Here is a 24,238-nt window from a genome sequence, read left to right as displayed (position 1 = left end):
ATAAAGCTCTAGCCGGGCGAGCGCACGTACTCGGTAAGGTCGAAGCTAAATCCATTTATCTCGCGTACATCGGTGCTACGTACACGTTTACGAATAGAAAAAATAGAGAGAGAGAGAGAGAGAGAAAGGGAGGGAGAAAGAAATATATATGGTGCCAAACTCGCAGAGACACGAAAGAATTTTCTCTTGACGCTTTAAATTGCTAAAAAAAGCTTTCCGAAAGATGAGAATTTTTTTAGACGTACAATGTTTCGTTAAATTGAATTATAGCGCAAAGTGGATTGAAATTTATGTTATGTGTGTAAAACAGAAGAGAATATCAAGAACTTCTGAATGGTCTCGAATAGTTGCTGCAATCATCTGGAATGTTAATTATTATTTTCATTACTTACCAGCTTTACGAATAATTTTATCATATATATCGTTATTAGAACCGCTATTTTATAACTATATATTGTATTTTAAAAGTATATAATAATTTTATAAATAATTTAAAAGCGTAGATTTTTTTACATTTTTATGTTTGCATCATGCATTGTAAAAAAATATTATACAATTGCATGTACGACAAGTGTAAAGTTACATATTAAATAATGGAAATGTTATACATTTTTATTATTCATTGTGTAATTTTACACTTAATTGTTCCTGCAATTTTACATATATTTTTTTTACAATGTGATTCATGGAGTTGCCAAACACTAGTTGAAATCTAGCCGGGATTCGGTTTCGCGTGCATCCGTTATTAATCCCCAGTCGGGGATAGCGCGAGAATCGAAGGATCCCTAATCTAATCTGCCGATTAAAGGCTGGGGTCCAAGCGGGATTCGAGCCTTCTCGTGTCCTCCCTTTTACTCCGAAGAGGACGACAGGCCTGCTCGACGTTCACGTGTAATTAAGCGTTTCGTTTCGGGTGGACCCGACCACGAGACACTTCTAATTACTGCTCTGCCATCATGTCAGTCCGTTGGTTTTTTTCGTTGCACAGTGGAGGACTTATCGGTGAGCAGTCTAACAATAAGCGATCACGGAAGGTCCTTCAAGTCGATCCATAAACATATGTATAACTATTTATTTGTCAAAAGGTTTCGACGAGAGCCATAACTAACTATTTTCGTGCATGATGTAAAATAATTGCATCTCTCAGCGTGTAATATAATGATTATTTTGGAGAAAGTTTTACTTCATAATTTGTAACATAATATTTTCTTTTCCTCGGAAGAGAATGTATGTATTTATTTTCAAATTGGAGTAATGGTAATTTGTGTTTATTATATTCTGAATAAAAGTGTAAGTTTTTAGATCAGTATATATAATGGATGCAGCGGAAATAAATTAAAATAAATGTCATATTATTCTAATTTCAAATTAAAGTTAAAATATCTCTGAATATTATATATTTCGCTTCATATATATAATTATTACTTATATAATCGTAAATAATTAAAGAGAACCATATGTTTTTCGCTTAGATTCCGAGTTCCGTCATTATAACGCGAGTGTGATTTTGTATAGGGTCCAGGCTGAAAACAAGTCTTTTGTCAGAGAGAAAGATCCTTTTTTTCATGATACCCGCGGATTAGTAGGCGTTCACGTGCACGCCCGCGAGATCCTCTGATAAACGATCCGACATCGCATCCTGGCAAAAGGATCTTCTTTCCGCGAAAACGAGGTCGCCCCGTGTTAGAGCGTGGGCGGAGTGAGATCTTTCTATTTTTCATTTTTGCTCGCAAACCTATCTGTTTGTGTCGAAAGCTCGATGAAGCGCTGTCCACCCTTTCATCAAAACGGAAACAGACATATGTGTGAATCTTGACAGTCATCTTCTTTTTCCGAACATCCTTTTTTCATGAACGTTATAATTTTATATATTTTTTAAATCTTAATTAATTTTTTATTTTTTTTACAAATAAATGAAACGATGCATAAAATTATATGAATCAAAATATATAGTAGATATATTATTTTAATGGTAATTTAATCGTAGATAAAATAATAAGATGAAAATTGATAAAGGAAACTTTACGATAGATCCATTGTAGAACTAAATATAATAAAGGGAGAAGGAAAAACATATTTCAGTAGATTAGTTTTGATAGGTATTTATTTTCATAATGATGAGTGTGTGTGTTCTTTATAATCGATCTATAATATACATCGTAGCATTCGGTTTATACATAATTACAATTGTAAATCTCATTCGTCCTCTTAATACGTAATAGTAGTGGGTTCGTCGTGTGTCGCGGGAGAAGGGAAAACTTCGCTCTTTCTCTCTCTCTCTCTCTTTCGGGTACGCGAAAATGCAAAACGAAGGTTTCATAGAAAAAACGCGCACCACATACGTACGTACGCTCCCGAAGAGAATATCTCTCTCGCAAGCACCGGTAAATTATACATTTATATCCGTAGATATATGAAAATAAAGTATTATATGTACAACCAAAAAATTATCATTAGGAGGAGCTCGCACTCTCCCGGTTCTTGACCGAATAACTCCGAGTGAATTTTTTTTTCCTCGAAAACGACGATCCTCCGACGTCAATTGTGATTTTCCATTTGTGAAAACGATAAGGCGACTTTACAAGTCTAGAGGAGGAAGTTATACTCGCGGCAGTGCCCGCTACTGGCCGCTCTGCTGTCAAAGTGTGAGTGTTTATTTGTGTAATGCGTGTGTTTGTGTGTGTGTTTGTGTGTGTGTGTGAAGTTCCTAGGAAACAATAAATAAAATCTATCTATTCTCATTTATCTAGCGCGAAACGCCGTCGCTTTGATTTGCTGGTCGATCCACTGTCTTCGTCTATCTATACCGATCGGCCGAACATCCGTCACCCTTCAGCCTCCGAGCTCTCGAGGGCATATGCTCCCTCTCCTTAAAGTAAGATTGCATTTCTTTCTAGCTGCCGTCATCGCGACGTGATATACATCGCTTCCTCTCTCTCCCTCTCTTTCTCTCTCTCTCTTCATCTTTCCTTACACGCGTCCGGCTTCCTCTTTACATTTACAAAACTAATCGTCGTTAACCATCGCGTCGGACGCGTTGGTATAGAACTTAATCGATATAATTACGCTTTTACATCGAAAGGTACTATGTCTGTTTTATATTTTATATACAGCAGTAATAATTGGTTACTGGTTAAATAGTGGCGTTATTCGCTAAACGTACGTTATCACAACGATGATGAAATTAGCCCTTTGGGACCGCGTCTTCTCAGTCCGCTTTTCCTCGTACTTCCCTTATTCCTTCTGTCCCTTTCTTGCTTTATTCCTGATTATGTTAAATAATCCTGATAATGAGACACGATTAAATAACACGACCATTTCGCTCTCTCTCTTGACGAATAAGAGAAATCTAAGCGGACGAGATGAAACACTTTGGCCGAACGGTTCGTCATGTTCGATTCTTCGGCATCGCGCTCGTGAAAAAAAAAAAAATGATCGCACGCCACGCGAATGTGAACATTTTCAAGGTCAGGCAGTTTAATCGACCAATTAAATTCTGAATTTTTGCCAGCCAGTGCCATTCTTACGATTCTTCACAATGATACGAAGGAAAAATGTGTAACAAATATATTCGCGTGCTGCTTCATTGCTCGCTCTAGAATAATTAAATCAGAAGAAAATCTATAAATTTTCAATATCTTCTCAAAAGTTTTCTCAAAAGCAAGTTTTATATTCTAAGTGAGTAATACTTTTTTTATAAGCAGATATATTAATTGATATTGCACAATACACGATTTTTGTCTTAATAAAAATGAATGATTTTATATTTTTGTGTGACATTTCTGAATTTGTCACTAGTTATTTTTAGGACCACAATTTCTAAAAATTATGATTAAACTATGATTATAGGAACTATTATTCTCAAATGTCAATTAATGTAAAATTGTAAAGTATATAAATAAAATATTTGTATATATAAAATTTTCATGGAACATGTAAATTTTGCATATATATAAATTTTTTGTACAAATTTTCTATATATAAAATATACATGAAATATAAATAAAAAAATTCATTCTGTAAATAAATATTAAATTATTTCTTCTTTAACGATTATAAATAATAGGCTATTTAAATAGCTTTTAAAATTCTATGCTCTTTCAAATTAAAATCATTCAATTTTATACAAAATGCGCGCAAGAGAAGCTTCAAATATAATATAATCAAGTATTATGCAATATGATCTGCATAAGCTGCTACATATTCCAGCTCAAATAAAATCTTCCACAAGAATCTGTCGTTTCTTTTGAAAAAAAAACTTATGACTTATTAGACGTGTGCGTTTCTCAAGTTTATTTCGATGCATCTTCATTATTATCAATACAAAATTTGATATTGTCAAAATATCTTGCGCAATATTGTCGATTAATAAAGCGAGATAGATCGGCAGCGATTCAGCGCGCGACTATTATACCTTATCATTTCTGATAACGCGCGAAATAAAATTTCCAGATTGACTAGATTAGCCCAACAAATATCCTGACGAATGAATCTGAGAAATGGAAAGAACTGGCAGGCAGATATTTTGTTTACCACATTGAAACTGGCTCCGTGGGCAGATTCTCGGCGACCTTGATTAACGGAACCACTTCGTAAAAGTCACATGATGGTTGATCATCCCGAATGCACTCCGCTCGATATTGCACGTTTTTATGCACGCCCGTTGAACGTTTCGAATAAGGGCAACGTTCGCGAAGACCGCATCATCTGCCGATCCCTACATAGAAACGAGATCATCGGCGATCGATCGAGTCGCCGTTAGGATTTTGGCATCACAGTAGGGAATAATAATTGTGTCCGCGACCGCAGAACGAGATCGGTCACGAGCCGCTGCTGGTGGTCAGGATCGGCAAATCGCGGTGGGCCTGGGGGTCCCTAGAGTGCGCGTCCCGCACGGCCCTGGAGCCAAAGACACGTTCGCAGCCGGGTATAGTGCACCTAGCCTCCTCTTTACGATCGTCCGAGCCTGGCGAGGACATGGGCGAGGCAGACACGTGCCTGTTGCCCTGATCCTGGGTCAGTCTCGTCAAGTGGTTCAGGTGCTGATGAGTGAGGCCGTTCAGACCGGCCAGGTGAGACGCGAACGAGGAAAGACCCGGGAAGGGGGCGCCGAGATGCGGCGGCAGCAGCAGCGGATGCGGCGGTGGTATCCTGGCCGCCAGATCAACCGCGGACGGTAGGCTAGGTGCTAAGGGATACGCACCCAAGGCGCCTATGCCAGCGTCGGCGTAGAGTCTCGCCAGGAACTCGTTATGCAGCAACGGGTTCATCTGCGGATCGTCAACGCGCGGTGATAGACTCGGCGGCAGACTGGACGAGAGCGGTGGACTCGACGAGGTCGACAGCAGTTTCCGATGCAGATTAAGATTCGCCGAGTGGCGATCGCGAGATCGTTTCGAGGGGAAGGCTGCGTTACAACCGTCTACGCTGCAGCGGTGCATCAGTTTAAGGTGAACGTTTTGATAATGGGTCTTCACCCCAAAGTGATTCTGAAAGACTTTGCCGCAAGCGGTGCAACGGCGCGGATTCTCACGGTCGAGCGGCACCTCCTGGGTGCTGACGAAGCCGCCGTTCTCGTAGCGCGCGTAAGTGATCAGGCTATTGTCCGTATCCATGGCCGCTGTGGAGGGTGAGGCGCTGGATGAACGAGAGCCATGTGAGGAGTTGTCCATGGTGGTCTCCTGGTGGGTCGTGAGGCTGATAGGGCTGGTAGAGCCGCGGCCAGACCTCGAAGCCACCCGCTGCGTCTCGGCGTACGGCATCGCGCATCGACCCTGCGACAAGGACTCGAGTTGACGCAAAGTGTTGGTCGAGGAGTCGTGGGAGAGGTCGTCGGCTGTCGTCGGACGGCTGTCGACCGAGCTCGGGGCACGGGGGGGATCATCGGGACGCTCACCTTCTTGATTGCGCAGCGCGTCGTCCGCATCATCCTCTTCCTCCTCATCTTCTTCGACCTCTTCCATGGGCTCATCATTGTCGTCCTCCTCGTCCTCCTGGTGCTCCACCTCGTTCACTGCTTTTCTCTCCTCCTGCGCAGACGTCTCGGCGGGTTCTCTCTTCGCGGTCGTTTCCTCTTTCGCCTTCGTTTCGTCACTCTCCACGCTCTGCCGCCGATCTTTCTGCTCGGACGACGACGTGGCGTCAGAATTCTTCGCCGAAGAAGTTGTCGTTGTCGTCGCCCCGCACGGCGTTGCGCTCGACGACGGTGCGTTATCGATCTTTGGTTCCGGAGTGATCTGTCGTTTCGGCGATTTGATGCTGCTCGCTCTCGAGCTCAAGTCCCGCGGTTCGTCCTGAAGATCCTCCGCGTTGTCCTGGGAAGAGGGAGCGTCGCGTCGATTATTGACGGACGTCTCGCGCTCTTTGGCGGCATCCGGCGAGCGCGAGTCCGATTCGTGAAAACCGCCTCTGAGATTTCTCGGTGAACCAGGGAGTATCTTTCGCTCTTCCGCTTCGAGCCTGGACATCGACATGTCTTCTGGCTGATTCTGAAACTCGGTCATCGGCGTCGGCGCGACGACGCTGTCGGATAGACAACGTCGTTGGATCCGCTGTTCCTCGTCGTTGGAGGAGTCACCGTCCGTGGACGAAGAGTGCACTTCCACCGGCACGGCACATCTCGTAGGATGCTGGGACTTCCTCTTGCGCACGCCCCGGCTATGGAAGGAACTCGAGTTGAGCGAGTGTTGGCTCACGGAGAAAGACTGCTGATCGATCGTGCCCATCGAGTCGTTGTCCTCGTTGCTATCCGGATTGCTGGCGAGATCCTCGTCGGCAGTGTCGCCGAAGTATAGCTTCGGTCGCTTCGCTAGACTGAAGTCGGCCGGCTGCTCATCGTCGTCGGTACGTAGCGGCTGCAATCTAGATGGCAGATTGCTGGTCTCATCCTCCGCGACCACAACGATCCCACCATCGTCGTCATCGTCATCTTCCTCGCCTTCCGGAATCATGGACGACGCCTGAGTGGATGGTGAGACCGCGCCGCCACCAGGATACGAACCTCGCGCCGGCGTCGTGGTCGTGGTGAGCGCGGCGCTGGACATCGCCAACGGCATCGTCGTCGAGGTCGTGGTGGTGGTCGACAGACTCGCGTTCACCGACATTCTCTGCTGATGCAACGCATCGTCGTACGGTCTGCCCTGGCCCTGCGTAGACGACAGGTCCAGGTGCTTGAAGTCCAGAGCGCACAACGAGGCCGGCGAACGAAGATCCGGCGGCGGCGTGAGCAACGGGAAGGAGCCGAACGGCAGATGATTCAGTCCGGAAGCTGGTACCGGAAGTCCGACCTGCGGCGGCAACACCAGGGCGTGCGCCATGGACGAGCGGCCGTCGTGCGGCGAGATCTTGCGACGTAGATGCGGCGAGTGCAGCTTCGGGTTCGGATTGGCGCTGTGTCGGTTGCGAGATCTGCGCGAGCTGAACATCATGCTGCAACCCTTGACGGTGCACTGGTGCATCTCTCGCAGGTGCACCGCGCTGAAGTGGATCTTCAACGCGCCTTTATCGCAGAAGGTTTTGAGGCAGACGTTGCACTGGACGCGTTTCTTGCCGGTGGTGGGATTGATGAAGGGCGTCCCGAGATTCGGCGGCAGGTTCGCGGCTGCGCTCCACTGGCTACCTGGTCGTTTACCCGGAGAGTGCGGCTTCCTGCCAGGTATACCGGTTGGCCTGCCCAAGGTCGCGCTCTGGAGGGATAACGGAGGCGGGTTGTGCCGATCGGAGAGCGAGTGCTTCGACAAGGCGGAGTCCCGTCTGCTCAGGTTCAGCGCGCTGTCCGAGTTCTCCTCGTCGTCCTCGTCCTCTTCCGAACCGAACTCGCTGCTCTTCTCGCCGCCGCTGTGCACGTCCGCGGATATGGTTAACCCGGCGCCAATTCCACCGGGTGATTTGCCCATCGGTGGTGGCGGGAAATGCGTCGGGAAGCTCGGCGGTAACGCGCCGGAGGAGACGGCGACCGAGAGCGGGTGTCCGAAGGTCAACGCCGACGAGGAGACCGGCGCGACCGGCATGTGCGGCCTCTGCAGCTGCGACGCCGCGGACGAATGATGGGGCGGACTGTGCGGACTCTGCTGATTCCTCATGGACTTCCGATTTTGCAGCAGCTGCTCCGCGGACGGCGGCGGCGGCAACGCCGGAAACGCCGGCAGCCCGAGGGTGCCCAGTTTCCGGAAGTCGAACGGCTGCATGCTCTGCAGCCGATTCAACGGCGAGACCGTCAGGTGCGAGTCCAGGGAGCGCGGCGGCGAGTTCGCTCTGCTGCTGGCGACACCGCCGATGGGATTCATCGTGGACGAGGAATAGTGGTGCTTCTGCGCCGTCGGCGACATCGACGAGTGCGAGATCGACGACGGCGGCGGCGGCGGAGGAGGCGGTAGCGGATGCGGCAACCGGGAACCCGGTGGCGCCAGCCCGCAATGTAGCATGTGCAACGGAGGTGGCAAGTGTGCTAGTGGCATCGTCGGCGGCGAAGGTCGTCTGCTCGGTGACATAGCATCCGTACCCGGCGTTCCGGCGGCCAGCAGCAACTGCTGCACAAACGGACGCGTCTCGGCGAACCTGAGGAACTGCTGTAGAACCAGCGGCTCCTCCTCAGCCGAGCAGATACTCCATCGGTCCAGCACCGGGCCGTTCTGCGAGTCCTGCGAACAGAACACGAGACGGATTAGTCCCTTCGAACTTGAAGACGACGCGCGAGGTAATGTAATCGAACAGAAAAGTTTTTTGTCTTGTGTTTGTTTAGGGGTGCGATTTTGGGTGTCCCTGTCAGATTCATGAAATTCAATCTTTTAAATAGCTACCGTCAATTTTTATTGTATTTTATTTCTCGTAGTTAATGTCGAAACGTTTTCTAAAGGTGATGCGATTAAATTCTTTCTTATTGAAAATTTCCTAAATTATAAATCCTTCGTACTTGTTGACAATATTTAACTATGTGAAGATCTTTTTGTTGTTCAAACACTCTATTTGCTTATCGTATTTTTTTTACCTTAAGTCTATTTATCTATTCATTAAATCTTGAATCTATTTCAAGAAAACGAGCCAAAAATAATCATATTGTATTATACATAATATACATAAAGAGCATTTTCTTTTCAAATTTACCTTTAGAATTATGGTAATTATGAGAAAGTATGATATTGGAAGAATTTTATAAGAGTTTCTCTGATTAATATTTGCCACAATAAAGAATATTTACACAATAAGATACAAAATACGTTCGATTAATTTTACTATGTATGGTACATATATATTAATATTTTTTATTATGATAAATATTAATCAAAGAAACTCTTATAAAATTCTTCCAATATATATTCCATATTATCCCACGATTACCATAATTTTCAGGATAAATTCTAAGAGAAAATTCTCTGTGTATACAATGGCTTCATTAGATCATTGCAAGAATTTATAAAAAAAATAAGAGTTCTCTATTCTCAAAATCAAACAAAACTTTTGTCTGAAATATTTTTCACCAAACTATTCTTGATAGCTCCATATAATTTTATTTCGTATTAAGGATGCTGAAAATGTATAATTATTACATTTTCTTTTTAAGAAAAAGTTCAGAGAACTATTTATACAGTATATCGTAATAAAGTTTTAAAGTTCTCCAAGCAGAATTGCAACAACGTGTATTATGACAGCATTGTCTCTTTCACGATGAAACAAAGGACAAAGGATTTTTTTCGAAGCAATTTCATACAATGTTCATTGCACGTGTTCGTAAATTACCAGTGTTCACGATTATACTGTTTAACCTATGCGGGAAATTGCGTAAATGCGCAAATCACGCGGCAAAGAACGTGCGATATCGTCGATCGATTCACATAATCGTAATGTGGACGAGGAAAGTTTATTCTTTTATTCGACTGTAATTATATATCAGGAGATAAAAATGTTGCTTCTCATATTGTCAACCGCAGAAGGTCAGACGTCCCGGTTTGCGGTCCGTTACTTATTTTTATGAAACGGAATGCGCAAAAACCGGCTGATAAATAAAAAGGATTGATTGATGATGCTTAATGTAGCGAGTAATTAGTTCTGCTTCGCCTGTTAACAGCCAGAGATTGCACTCGAACGCGTTAAGGATTTAACCTTGCATCTCAACGGCTGTATTGTATACATATACTCGATCTGTCTTCCTCTCATACCTGTTATTAACGATCCCCTTTTTGCGATCGGACTTTAGCGATTTGTCATCGCGCTCCATTAAAAAAAAACCCCACGTGTTTAACAGTACGAATAATTTAATCCCTCGACAAATTCCAATCAATCTCGAAGTTCGTTTCTGGAAGTATGAGGTAACGGGATTGGTCGCAAAAAAATAATAATTATATAGTTGTATATTAAAAACGCGTTACATAATTTTCGATATTTTATATATATATTTTTTTTAATTTTAGAAACGTTTTACAAGAGCGGAGAGCATCATTTCCTTCGTTTGTTCATTTAATTTTCTATTTCTGCTAACATTGCAGAACACCGGATGTTTCTCGTTCCTTTGTCGCGATCGTGTGTTACTTGACAAAAGTTAAACTTTTCGTCTTGGCCTCCCTCTCGGGGACTGAGATATGTATCCTGTCGAGAGAGAGGAACGTAAATCTGGCGTTCCGCACGAAAACGTCACGTACATATATCGCGTGTGGAGTCACGGCTTCTTATAAATTCGGGGTGGCGAATCTCTCTCTCTCTCTCTCTCTCTCTCTCTTTGCGATTTGTATATTTATGCATTCCGACGAAGCTCGCGGACGTAACGCAGGTCGCCCAGCGCCGCGACGCTTTTCGCGTCCCGTGTATATTTCTTCAAGCACGCGCACGCGTACGTCAAGTACGCACACGGCCGAAAACGTGTGTGCGAGACACACTCGCAGATCCCAGGACGGACACTCGTGACCGCCGACACTCCGGATTCGATCGCGGGAACGACGTCGTTATTTCTCGCCCCGGGCCAACCGCAAAAATAAAGAATGTCGGACGAAATGCCGGCGATCGCGCCGCCAGATATATAATAGGCGCTGCCACAAAGTTTTTGTTCTCTTTGATAGAATCGATTCGGCGCCGTCATGGTATCTCGATCTTACGGAGCTATTTGCGCTCCTTCTCTTTTTTTATTAAAATAAACAGTACATATATACAATATATGTATAGAATGGAGAATATCACTTGCGCGTATAAAATTTGAATTCATATTTCATTTATTCGCTGAATAAGAAAAATATTTGGTTCCAAACTGATCAAAAAATTCGCGAAAATGAAACCATAACTGATTCGCATAATTTATTAAATATAAATGAATAACGCATCGATTGAACAATGTTTTTCATTTTCTGCTGGCGAGAAATTCGTATAAAAAATGAATGCAGTTTAGGAACACGAGCAAAAATACATTTCTCGCATAGAGAAATGCTAAATGACGTTTGTAAAGAAAGTGAACGACAGAATCCAAACACGAAAAAGATAATTGAAACCATCTGGATAGAAAGACAATGAATAACGAATCGACGTACCGTTACATTGCAAAGTATAATTTTCCGATTTTTACTCACGTCCGACGGTAATCAAACTTCAACAGCGACAGCTGTGACGTCCCCGTACCGTATATATTATTTCTCTTGTAGATCGCACGGAGATTATCGTTTGATGATGCACGAGTAATGTCACACCGTTTCTCATGTGTCCACAAGTGGACGTTTTCTCTCCGGTTGCTTCCCGCGATAATGGGCTCGTCTCTTCGCGCACGATGTATGCAATTTCAGGATTTTTACGCGCATTGTGATACCAGGCACGCGGGAATTTGTTACGCGGTTCTTTGCGCGCATTTATTTTCTCCCATCGATCATCGAACTGCAAACGCGACAAAGTCTCGACGTCTCGCAAAACGGTATTATGCCTTATTGAAAGTTATGCAAATTTTTTTCGAATAACTGCAAGCTCGATACCGATTGAATAAAATGCAAGATTCGGCAAATCAATTCCAGACACCTAATCATATCTTTATTATTATAATTTACTAGAGCTTCTAGACATCTATCAAACTTTTTATAAATATGACATCTTTCTATAATTTCTTTTGCGTGTCACGGAAAGAATTTTCTCTTGTTAGAATTTATCCTGAAAATATAATGATAATCGTGGTACAAAATGGAAAAATTTTGTAAGAGTTTCTCTGATTAATTTATCACAATAAAAAATATTAATATGTACATAGTAAAATTAATCAAACATATTTTGTATCTTATACTGTATAGATATAAATATTTTTTATCATGGCAAATATTAATCAGAGAAACTCTTATAAAAAATTCTCCTAATATCATATACTGTCCCATGATTATCGTGATTTTTTTCAGGATAAATTCTAAGAGAAAATTCTCTCTGTGTACTGATTGCAATGGAGATTTAAATTTCTCGAAATGATACTAGATTCGATTTTTATCAGCAATCTTCTATCGTGTTCTTTGTGTAAACGTTGAGATGTGATCTCGAAATTGAAAAAAGAAATAAAAAGCATGTGCTATATTCACGAGACGTTTCACCGCTTACTATACAGTAGCTGTCGATCCTTGAGATCTCGAAGGCCGAGGATGCTTTTCCCATAGATACTTCACGAAAGATTCGACGCTATACGCGTCATCATTCACCCGCGGCTGTTTTATACACACATGCGTGACGTTCGGGGTGGTGGGACGAAAAAAGGGTTCCGCGAAGCGCTTAAAACGCGCTTCTCTTTCGTCCTTACGTGAAAGGACCCAAACAGTCAGTCGTGTCTGAGAACGCAAGACTACCGTGTACCGTGGGACTCGAATTTTAATCCCGCACGCGAATGAGGCTCGTTCCGACAACGCTCGACCTCTCTCCATCCTCCCTCTGTCTCTCTCTCTCTTTCCTTCTCCAAATTCCGCAACGTGGAATTTAACCGTTTTGTGTCCGATGGGACACGAAATTAGCGTGAACGTGTGGGTGTAAATTATGACGAAAATAGTTTTGACGAAGAAAACTAAAGACGAGAGAGAGAGAGAGAGAGAGAAAGAAACAGAGATTGTTAGTTTTTTTTTTTTAATTATATGTATATGTGTAAATTTTGATTGTCATGATATAATTATACACGAAGAGAATTTTCTCTTATTATTAGAATTTACCCTGAAAATCATAATCGTGGGACAATATAGGAAGAATTTTATAAGTTTCTCTGATTAATATTTACTATAATAAAAAATATTAATATGTGCATATAGTAAAATTAATCGAACTCATTTTATATCTTAGTGTGGTAGATACTAATATTTTTTATTGTGATAATAACTCTTATAAAATTCTTCCAATATCATATTGTCCCACGATCACCATGATTTTCAGGGTAAATTCTAAAAGAAAATTCTCTCTGTGTAATAAACTGAAATTAAGAATACGTATGTCGACTCCTATATGTTAACGAAAAAGTTAACATCGAAGTCGAAAATTAACTTGTTTTGCGATTTTATAGTATTATTATGAAAATTAAAAAACTGTAATAGTTGTTCATTTTAGTTTTGAATGCTGCTTCTCGAGTTACCGCAATTGCAAAAGTACATTATTTACTAAGCATTTAAAGCTGTAATTTAATTTTTAATTTAATTTTTATCATTCAGTTAATTAAAAAAATTCTCTCCCACATCTTTTAACACATAATTACGATTCTTTTTTACTTCGGGCACGACTTTACAAAGTATATGCGACCGTAACACCGAGTGTGTGAGCAAAATGCGTAACATACACGTTACGTTCAAAGTTCGCTTTGTCGTTCGGGGGGATGCCTTTAATTAAATTCGGATAGATATAATTAATTTAAATAATAGCGTGTGTACGTCTCAACATTCCACATATATGTACGAAACACGACGTCGAGGACCCTGGGAACTTTAGTGGCTGGTACCCAAGAATAAAGGAGGCGTTAAGAACAAGAAGCATAGCATTACTGCGTTATTGCATAATGGATAATTACGAGAGCCGAAGACGTAAGATAAACCTCGTTTTACTCGCTTGCTCATTACGTTTTCCTCAATCCTCGTATGTTTCGCATAATTCTTATTTCGTTCACGCAATTCCCTGTGTACTGTTTATTTTATATTATTACTCATTAATTAATTATAATAGGAATCTCGAGCATTAATTAACGATTTAAAAAGGTGACAAACTTTTTAGAATGTTTTTTTTTATATAATACGGTTCAATTCTCCCCTAATTATTTATTTAAAAAAATAATTATTTTGACAAATGAAATTTATTATTACCTTATCTGCAGAATCGAAATTATTTTAATCAATTGGTGATTAGGTATCGTAATAATTTATAAAGCGCGACAATGATAGAAAAATACGACGCGAAGACTGACAGAGTCGTTCCAGTCTGTAGTGCCATCTGGCGACGCGTAGTAGTTTGCTGGCGCGAAGTACGACGCAGTTCAGTTTTCACCGCGAAAGAAGCGAAGTGGCGGCGATCGACGAGGAGGCGAAGCGAAGGAGGAAGATCCAGCGGCGGCGGTGACGGCGGCAATGGCATCCGTGACTGGACACTGCATATGATTTCACGCTAAGTGGGCCCTGTCTTATTCGTGGGTAGAAATCGTAAAGATCTCGCGTGGATATCCGCCGCTAAATTGGATTGCAGCTACCTGCGTCTATCCTTTTCTCTCTTTCTATTCTTCCCGCTCTTTGTCGCGGCCACACACCGCAACTGCGCCGTTTATTTCGACTTTACTCACGCGCTCTCGTTAACGTTGCGACGATCGCGAACGAAGAGAAACTGTCGGCGAAGTCGTCGTAGACGCAAAGAGCTCGGCCGCCGGCACGTCGTAAAATGTAATCTCGATTGCAACGCGCGTGAAGTTTCACCGAGGTGACCGGGAAAATGGCGTCTTAAGCGAGACTATGTTCGCGCGCGCTTGGAGATGGTATTTGAAATTTTTAGAGAGGTACGGCTTGCTTTGAATATACCGTGGGATTTCAAAAATCTTGTGTACGAATATATAAATATCATTAATTTATATCTTTCGTCCCAACAAATTGTATTTTCATTGTTTATCGCTACGCGGAGAGAATTTTCTCTTCATTTATGAAAATCATAGTAATTGTGAAACAATATGGTATTGGAAGAATTTTATAAGAGTTTCTCTGATTAATATTTACGACAATAAAAAGTATTAATATGTACATAGTAAAATTAATCAAATAACATTTCTTATAGTATTTTTATTGTCGTAAATATTAATCAGAGAAACTTATAAAATTCTTCCAATACTATATTGTTTCACAATTACTATGATTTTCATAAATGAAGAGAAAATTATTTATTGAATATTAATCACATACACACACAGAGAAACTTTTATAAAATTCTTTCAATACCGCAATGTAAAAGAAATGTAAAGTATTACATAAAAATGTGTAAAATTACATGAATAACAAAGTGTAAAGTTACGATAATAATGAAAATGTATACATTTTCATACATATCATGTAATATTTTTATGTAATACTTTACATTTTTTACAGCGCATATTGTCCCACGATTACCATGATTTTTTTAGGTAAATTCCAAGAGAAAATTCTGTGTATAAGTTCAATTTTTGTTTGCTTTTACAATACAGGATACTGTCATCTTTGTACTGGACAAATAAAACGCGGAAGCGTATAAAATTCAGCATTAAATATATACAGTGAGAATAAAATATATTCTTACAGTCCCCATCTTCGAATTTTAAGCTAAAAAGAATTTCAAAGATATCGATTACGTCATATATTCTACCAAGATCATGATTTACAAGTACGATCTCGAAACTATGCGATACGCAATATGCTATGATCTATTTCCTACTTACGTCATTTTTGTTCGAAACCTCTTTCATATATCATATGCCAGATATATATACAAGATTCGCGGCTATAATATCAGGATACGTGATACTCCGTTAAACATCATAGCTGCGCGAAAAATAAATTTTATAGATATTAATCGCATATATAGGTATATCGAGAGAGAAAGAGAGAGAGAGAGACCAGACTCTCCGAGAGAAACGCGAGAAACGGCCGGTCGCATTCGTCGCTAAATACGCGTCCGAAAATAATGAATGCGTGACAAACTGACAGGATGAGAGACAGGGAGCACCGAAAGAGAGGAGAGCTTCGCGTCGTAAGTTATTCCGGTCGCGGCATCGAGAAAGAATGAACTATGCGACTCTGATCGCTCGATCTTGTACGTTTAACGCTGACATTATCGTCGGATAATTCGCATCGAGGCTCGCTCCGGGCGAATCCCGAAACGCATTCCGATGATTTACATTCGAAACACGTTTCCCGTCGTCACGAGAAAGAGCACTGCGTCTTATCCGGACCGGAGACATCCCGGCAAATCGTCGGCGATTAACCGTATCGCCGCCGATCGGCAAGGGAGTTAACGGTACGCATGTCGTTAATTTAATGTTAACGCGATATTCAACGCGGTGGAAATTTCGATACTTTGTAGATACACGCCTCTCGTCGTTAATGTTTAAAATTCATGTCAGCGTTGAATGTCAGTTGGCCTCTGGTAGCCTATTGGAAACTGCACGTCAAAGCTCAATCCTTTTTAGAACGGATATTAATAGAAAATATGAAAAAAGAAATTTAGTAGATTTATAGTTAGAAATATAATATATCTGCGACGAGTGAACCTATGCATATTAATTTTCGCAAATGTTTGTCATGATTTTACATTTTGTACATAAGATATAAACGATCAACTTGATAAACCTTTCGTGCATCCCGATCGCGTTCGTTAATCTCATCGTCTTTTTGTCAGAAATCAAAGCCCTACCTCGGCCTCGCACTCTGTAATTTTTCTCGTATTGCCTCGATCTCGTCCTATTCGTCCCCTTTCTCCCGGGACTCTTCCTGTTTGTCTTCCCATCGTCATCGTCATTTCCCCCCTCGATCGTTTCGGTAGCCATGTAAATGGCATGTCGAAGTTTTAATTCGCCGATTGCGCGCGCCCGATTTTGCGTTTCCGCTCGAGTGATCGATCCGCGACGATTCCCCTCCCTTTCCATTTGCTCCTCTCTCTCTCATCTGGCAAATACCCCGGGATCGGTACCCTCGAATCGTCTCCGTTCGCTCGAGAGATGCTCTGTAATTTACGGTTTTGGCTCATGCTCCCATCGAGGTGGAGTAATGACAGGTCGATCGGCTTCGGGCTACCATCTTTACCGATTTCCGCTGCCCGGCCGCCCTTGTCTGCTTTACGTCGCTATATTTTCGATATTACGATTCCTCGCGAATGTGCCGCGACGATCGATCCTGGGTCAGGCGATCTTTTTGACGGGTTTCGAATTCTGCGAGACCACCGGTGAAGGACTTGTTGCCGTCGTCCTTGACGCTTCTGTCCGAATTCAATCGGCAATCGGAGAGAGATACTTTGAGAATGATGTAGTAGTATCGCCGAAATTATCTCTGTTTGTAGCGATAATATTTTAATTCCTAATATACATGTGTGACATTTAGCAGCTATTAATTTCGTAATTAATTTCGTTCGGCAATTTGGGACTCTCATTAATTCTCCCGTAAAAAGTTACGAGCGTATTATTACTTTTTCGATAATATCATTATCATATTAATTGTCAATAAGACGCAACATTAATTTCAAAGTAGATAACAAAAAAATTCGACTCTCGTATATATATTTCAAAGAAATGTCTGTAATAAATTTATGTGAAATATGCGAATTTCTAGGAGAATTTTAACGCATCTATTTCAAGTTTTACTTAATCAAAGAAAAATGTATCGGTTTTTACGACCCACCGTGAAAAAAAAACTTTCGTTTTCTCTCGGATAATAAACGCGATTTTCAATCCCTCGCGTTAGATTTCGCTCATGAAATTTCTACTAGAAATTCCATTTTCGAGAAAAAATATAGCTTTCGTACATTCCGTTAAAGAAATTCTAATTTAAAGTCTGCAATAAAAAATTAAATATATATAATATATAGTCATCGAAGAACTATTAATATAACATTGATTAAACATCGCGTTGTGTGGACAGAAAATCCCATCCGAAAAATTATTCGCAATTAGGCGATAGTCTTCCCCTTTCCCCAATAATCTTTCCGGCCAGCGATGATCGAAGATCGGTCCCAGAATCCTTTCCCGACGCGCAACTCGCTCGTAAATCTCGCGCTGCCACTACGGTAAAGAGGCGCGGTTTTGCGTTCCTCCATCGCGGGCATCTCCGTCGTAAAGCAGCAGAATCGACGGCAGTTAGTCCCCGTAAAATCCCGGGTTTCTCTCTCGCAAAAGCTGCAACCGCTGCGCTTCCGTTGCTCCACACGACGCGGTTGCGACGTGCGAAATTGGCCTCCGCCGCGCCGCGCGAAACGTCATTCTCTCTCGCGTCCACCGAGAACTCTATGATTTACCGTTTCCACGTTCACGACGACGACGATGTTCTCGACACTCGTGTAAGGCATTCCGAACGATTCGCGGAAATTTTCCCGGCGAAGATGGGATATTCAAATTCGAGGCACGACTGGAAGTTTCCTGGTCGCTCGTAGAAATGACACTTTTACGTCACCGCTCGTGATTCAAGAAATCTCGTCATTTCAAGCTACAGTTATATTTTCTAGTGAGGATTATTTTAACACTCATGTATATATATATATATATATATATATATATATATATATATATATATCGCGCGAGAATCAAAATATTCCGCAAGGAAATAACAAGAGATATAAAACAATGCTAGACCGCGCGAATAATTTGCATGTCGAAAGACAAATGCATGTAAATGTGTGCTATAGATGATAAATTCGGAAAGCTTCGACGCCGTGACGAGAGATATTCCGATAAATAGCGAATTCACTGCCAGGAGACACTATTGCAATATAAATCACGATCCAGGAAAGTCTTTGCGAGTCATAAAAGCATAACGCTCGATCGCGAATAGCTTACATACCGAGATGCAAATCCGGAGCGGAGAGCTCCGAGGTCTCGATTTCTCATAGATCGCTCTCCCAACGTGACACTTGCGCGCTATAGATCATGATTCAGGAAGTCTTTGCGACGATATTCTGGTAACGAGCCGTAAAGTAGCGCTCGACCGCAACAAGTTCGCCAGATGTGAAAGAGAATGCAAATCCGTAGCGATGCGAGGCCACAAAAATCTTCTTAATTTCCGGCGGATCATTTCTTCGGAGCGATCCACTTTCGCGTCGTAAGACGGGTGATTAGGAATTATCGACTCGGTGAAAATATCCTTCCATAATGAATTCATAAAGCGGCGTTTTGACCGCGAGAGTGCTGTCAATGGCTCGAGGAAATGCAAATTCTAAGCAGATGCTTATACTTTTCTTCGACTTTCCTGCAAAACCGCACGGATGATTGGAATTTAGCGACTCGAGAATCGTGACGTCTCTAATAAGCGACTGACAGAGTTTGCAGCTGATTCATATCTCGACAGCACTTGATACGTGTATTCAGTAAATATTATCGATAGCTATTATGAAATTCCACAGAAAAATTGATTTTTCTATTTTTTTTCTCTTACGCAAGAAATGTTAAAAGAACACAATGTGTATTATTTTTGTTTATCAATAGAATATCTTCTATTATTATATTATTTAACGCATACTTAATTTTTCAAGGAGAGTAAAATTTTGTTCACGTGTATAGCAAGCTATACTATATTATTTCGATAATAATGACGAAAGTAGCTAGAAAATACTCTATTAGAGCCATGGCGTTAATCTAATCCCGTCATAACCGAGAGAGTTAGAACTGTGTCATTCACGGCGCTTCAACTTGTTAAAGACGTAACGGATTACTATCGAAGCGTGTATTTCGACGTCCGTTCCGGATAATCGCGTGTCTTCTCGTCCGACTTGCTTATGGCGACGAAATACCTAACTAAGCGCGGTGGTACACAAACGCGGCCCTCTCTCTCTCTCTCTCTCTCTGCGCGAGTAATATACAGGAGAGAAGTACGCGCGAGCTAATAGAGTTTCTCGAAGTGTATCGTCACGCGAGCTCTAACAAGCTTGAATTTCGGTTTAAATTTGTCGGACGAAAGTAAACAAAACGATATACACGCGTACACGAGCCCGCACGTGTCAACCCCGGCGGCGCCCTCAATGACAATCCTCGTGTACGAGAGGAACCTCCAAGGTTTTTTTTTCTCGCATCGCGTGCGAAGAGACATGGACATGGGGTGTACGAGATGTCGCGTTTCTCGCCTCGCTCGAAATTTATTCCGATTATAAATTCCGACGACGCACGCGCAGCCTCCTCGCGTATATATTCCACGCCTTTGCGAGAACGAAAAGCCGCTGCGAGCGGATAAGTGCATCGCGGTGGTGCATATGTACATATATCTCTACGCATCCGTCTCGTCCCGAGAAACCGGTTTCCCGTACGTTTTAATTTCACGCCGACATCGGCGCAATTCAGTTTACACGGATACTCCCCGTTTCCTAACGCGTCTCTCTGTCTCTCTCTCTCTTGAAGATTAACGCACGATCGCGTGCATTTTCGGATCCTCGTGGTGGACAAAGTATAATGTGTGTGATCGAGCATTTACTGCGACAATTTTCTGCAACGCGCGAGTTTCCATTGATTCGTCGCGATTATCTTCAGGCTATAAGATTAAAGTTTAAATAATCATCGAGGTGATGTGTATTTGTGCGACAAATTGTGATTTCTTTGTGTTTCAAATTTTGTCTTCATTCGACTATTATTCGCACACGTTGCGCGAGCTGTCATATTAGGCAAAATGGATTTTTTCAAAATATAGATGTTATTATTTAATTATTTTCCCGTGTTATCGAGATTGGTGCATTCATAATTCGAGGCGAGAGAAAATTATGCAAGAAGTTATTTGTTGTAAAATATCGTCTTCACTTCGATCGCTCACGAGAAGTCTATACACATACAGGTATGCATATATATATATATATATATATATATATATATATATATATATATATGTTGCCAGATTCTTTGTAAATTCAGCTTGTTTTCAAAGCTTAGGCTTTTTATCAAAATCAGATTGGATTTAATATTTTATGTGTTGATTGAATCTTTTTTAAAAAAGCTAATTTTACAAAAAAAAAATTGCGACATATATATATGTGTATATAAATATAAAGATTTTATTTATTTTAGTAGAATGTCAAGATCGATATTTAATACGATACAGTGTATACTACGAGGAATTGCGGTTTCATTATTCGAAATGTCGTTTCAGATCAGGTGCGATAATATAATCGTGGTAATAGAGTATGATTTCAGGAAGTATCGACTTTGTTCAAGAATGTCATTTCTATTTTAATCACTTACAGATTATGCGTTCGGAATTACATAACGAGCTTTTAAACTTTTTTATGATACAAAAATTATTGATAATTATGTATTTTTATATATGCGCCTCACCGGTCGCGATCATTATGATATAATATCGCGTATGCTTCCATTTATAATTTTATTCAAACTATTAATTTTTTCTTTTTTTATTGATTTTCACAAACTGTATTTTAAACGTTCGTATAATCACACGAGCCGCACGTGAGTTACGATTAACGTCACTATAATTATCGGAGTTATTATTTAGCGCGATTTATGTTTTTTTATGTTTAAACAATGTTTCAAGCAATTCATCGATTTTTTCGATTCGATAAAATTTATTAGCGAATTTTTATTCACAATGACAAGTACCCGAATTATTTAAACTATTAAGTTTTAATGATAAGTCTCACCTTGATTAATAAAACGTCACTACTTTTTCACTGATCGACACTCACTATTAAAAAAGAACAGTCCCTCAATATGTTTTGATTCGATTCCGGTTGATCCAAGGAATCATGATGATCCACGGTGAACCTCGTAGAAAATCGGTAGCAAAAATAAAACTGCATATTCGATATATTGCAAGTAAAATGAGATACGCGAGAAAACAAATTGTCAATTAAGAAATCGTCACTCGAGCTGTCAAAAGGGCTCTAATTTCAGATATGACATTTGCAGAGAAATGTTACTCAACATAATCACATATAATTAACAAAATTTTAACGTTTAGATTAGAATGTCAAAATATGTCGTCTTCGAATTGTGACAATATTTTTTATCAGAGTACCACTTTGAGAAATATTTTTGATCGATTTGAATTTCTTTTTTTCGGAAAAGTCTTCAATATTGAGAAACTATATCACTTTGTCAACGGAATGCAAAACGGAGTCGAATCATGCATATTGCTCCAAATTATTTTTTCGATCGATCCTCCTCACGAGAGGAGATTTTTTCTTTCTTCTCGGCAACGTCCTTCGTACTTTCCGTCCTCTTCGACGTTAGTGGATGTGTCCGACGGAGGACTCCCATTGAGATTTATATGTTACTGCGCAGGTACCTCACTCGTCACAGATATCTCGATCTTCCGCTCTGACATTTGCACCACTTACACTATCATGCGATACACTTTTACGATGCACTGTTCATCGTCAATTCTGCCTTCTTCTCGTCTTCGTCCTCGACATTTTTCTGTTGTCACAATAAATCACGCGACTATATTTTATAATCATAAAATTATTTTAAAGCATTTTAGAGAAGCCTTTTATTTTATCGAACTCCAATGATTTAATAATCGTCGACACTTATAATTTATTTTATCAAGATTTATCACGTGCGACCTTATGTAGAGAATTTTTCGTATTTAAATACAATCGAAGATATACGATCATTATATAATATACGTTTTACATGTCATATTTCGCGGTAACAATTTGAAAGGTCTCGATTCGCGTCAGACTTGGAGAAGATATTTTTCGATACGGACTTCGTCAGAGAATTACCGCGAACTTGTCGCGTGCCAAAGCCAAGGCATATTCGGAGCACCTATTCACAGAAGATGTCACCAAAATAATGATCGTCTCTAGCGGTTGCTGTCACAACTCTGGAGGTAATCCAAGTGTCAAAGTCGTCGTTCGCCTCGGTTACGAAGAGCGCAGCTGATCGTCGCGCGCGAAACATCAACCGCGTGTCTCTCCGGCGAGCGTCCAAAGATACGATATGTCAAATAGTCCCAGTATCGTCGTCACGTGGTACACGATCGCGACGTATCCGCGATTCGACCGTAGGGGTTGTCTCTCGTCGCGCACAAATGTATCATATGTGTGTATGCGTGTGTGTTTGTGCATGTCAAATTTTTTTTTTTTTTTTTTTTTTTTTTGACTCGACATGTGTCAACTCACCTGCAGTATGTATCCTCGCGTATAATCCTCGTGGGTCCAACCGAAGGCAGCTAGGATACGTGTCACTTGCGCGGGGGGCAACTGGTTGAACAACTGATCGAGCAAGATCTTAAGGCGTATCGGCAGTGCGCGCGAGCCGTAGAGTACGAGGGATGCGACGTCAAACGCGGCCGTCGGCTCGACAGTCTCTGAAGCCGGTGGCCTCTCCTCCTTCTCCGCGACTTCGCCACCACCACCGGCACAACCACCTCCACTAGTACCACCGCCGCTGTTACGGTCCCCACCAGGAGTACCGCCGCCACCACCACTAGTACCACCACTGTCACTGCCACCACCACCACTACTACCACCACCACCACCACCACCACCACTACTGCCACCGCCGCCGCCACCTACCCCTCCGCCTCCACTTCCACCCCCGGTGCTACCATCCGCGAGTATCGTCGTCGCCGTCGTTGTCGTCGTCGTCGTCGTCGTCGCCACCACCGCCGTCCCGGTCGTCGTCGTTGTTGTCGTCGTCGTCGTCGTCGTAGCCGGGTGCTTTACCCTCCCTACGACGCTTTTATCCTCCCTACCAGTGGAACGAGGGCTGGAGACATCCCCACCATTGGTACCTCCACCGAGTCGCTGTTGTTGCTGTTGAGCCTGCTGCTGCTGCTGCTGTTGGTGGTGGATGCTTGACAGTCGCGCCAGCGCTGAAATACAGGTAAGTGGAAAAGAGAGAGGTCAGAAAGGATTTTCTTTGCTGATAGCGTGCACACGCGCGTGCGAGCGCGTGTGTCGGTGGTGAACGTGGACAAACGTCCTCTGTCCCCCTTCTCTCCCTCGTGTCCCCACCCTACGCGCGTCCCACCAGGATGTCCTAAGCTCCGGGGGTACTCCCACCCCCGCACACGCATATAAACACACACATCTTTCGCGCGTCTCTCCCTTTCCGGTCGACTATATCGTCCGATTTCTCTCTTTCTCTGTCACCCGGTCGTCCCCT

General features: G+C 42.0%; 1 protein-coding gene across 1 annotated transcript in view; it reads right to left on the bottom strand.

Moving 5' to 3' along the window:
• Nucleotides 1–4,023: 4,023 nt before the first annotated feature.
• LOC114943145 (uncharacterized) overlaps nucleotides 4,024–24,238 on the bottom strand; it is a 234,488-nt gene continuing 214,273 nt past the window's right edge. Inside the window, exons 4-5 of the mRNA XM_085487919.1 lie at nucleotides 23,251–23,945; nucleotides 4,024–8,639 (exon numbers count right to left, since the gene is read on the bottom strand). Of these exons, the coding sequence (XP_085344045.1) occupies nucleotides 4,821–8,639; nucleotides 23,251–23,945 (4,514 nt within the window). The 3' untranslated portion in view covers nucleotides 4,024–4,820. The remainder of the gene's footprint in view (nucleotides 8,640–23,250; nucleotides 23,946–24,238) is intronic.

Source organism: Nylanderia fulva, unplaced genomic scaffold (genome assembly GCF_048542155.1).
Source record: "Nylanderia fulva isolate GAGA-0341 unplaced genomic scaffold, ASM4854215v1 Scaffold11, whole genome shotgun sequence".
Taxonomy (NCBI): Eukaryota; Metazoa; Arthropoda; class Insecta; order Hymenoptera; family Formicidae; genus Nylanderia; species Nylanderia fulva.
The sequence above is the reverse complement of the archived record's forward strand: the minus strand, read 5'-3'. Positions and strand labels throughout refer to the sequence as shown.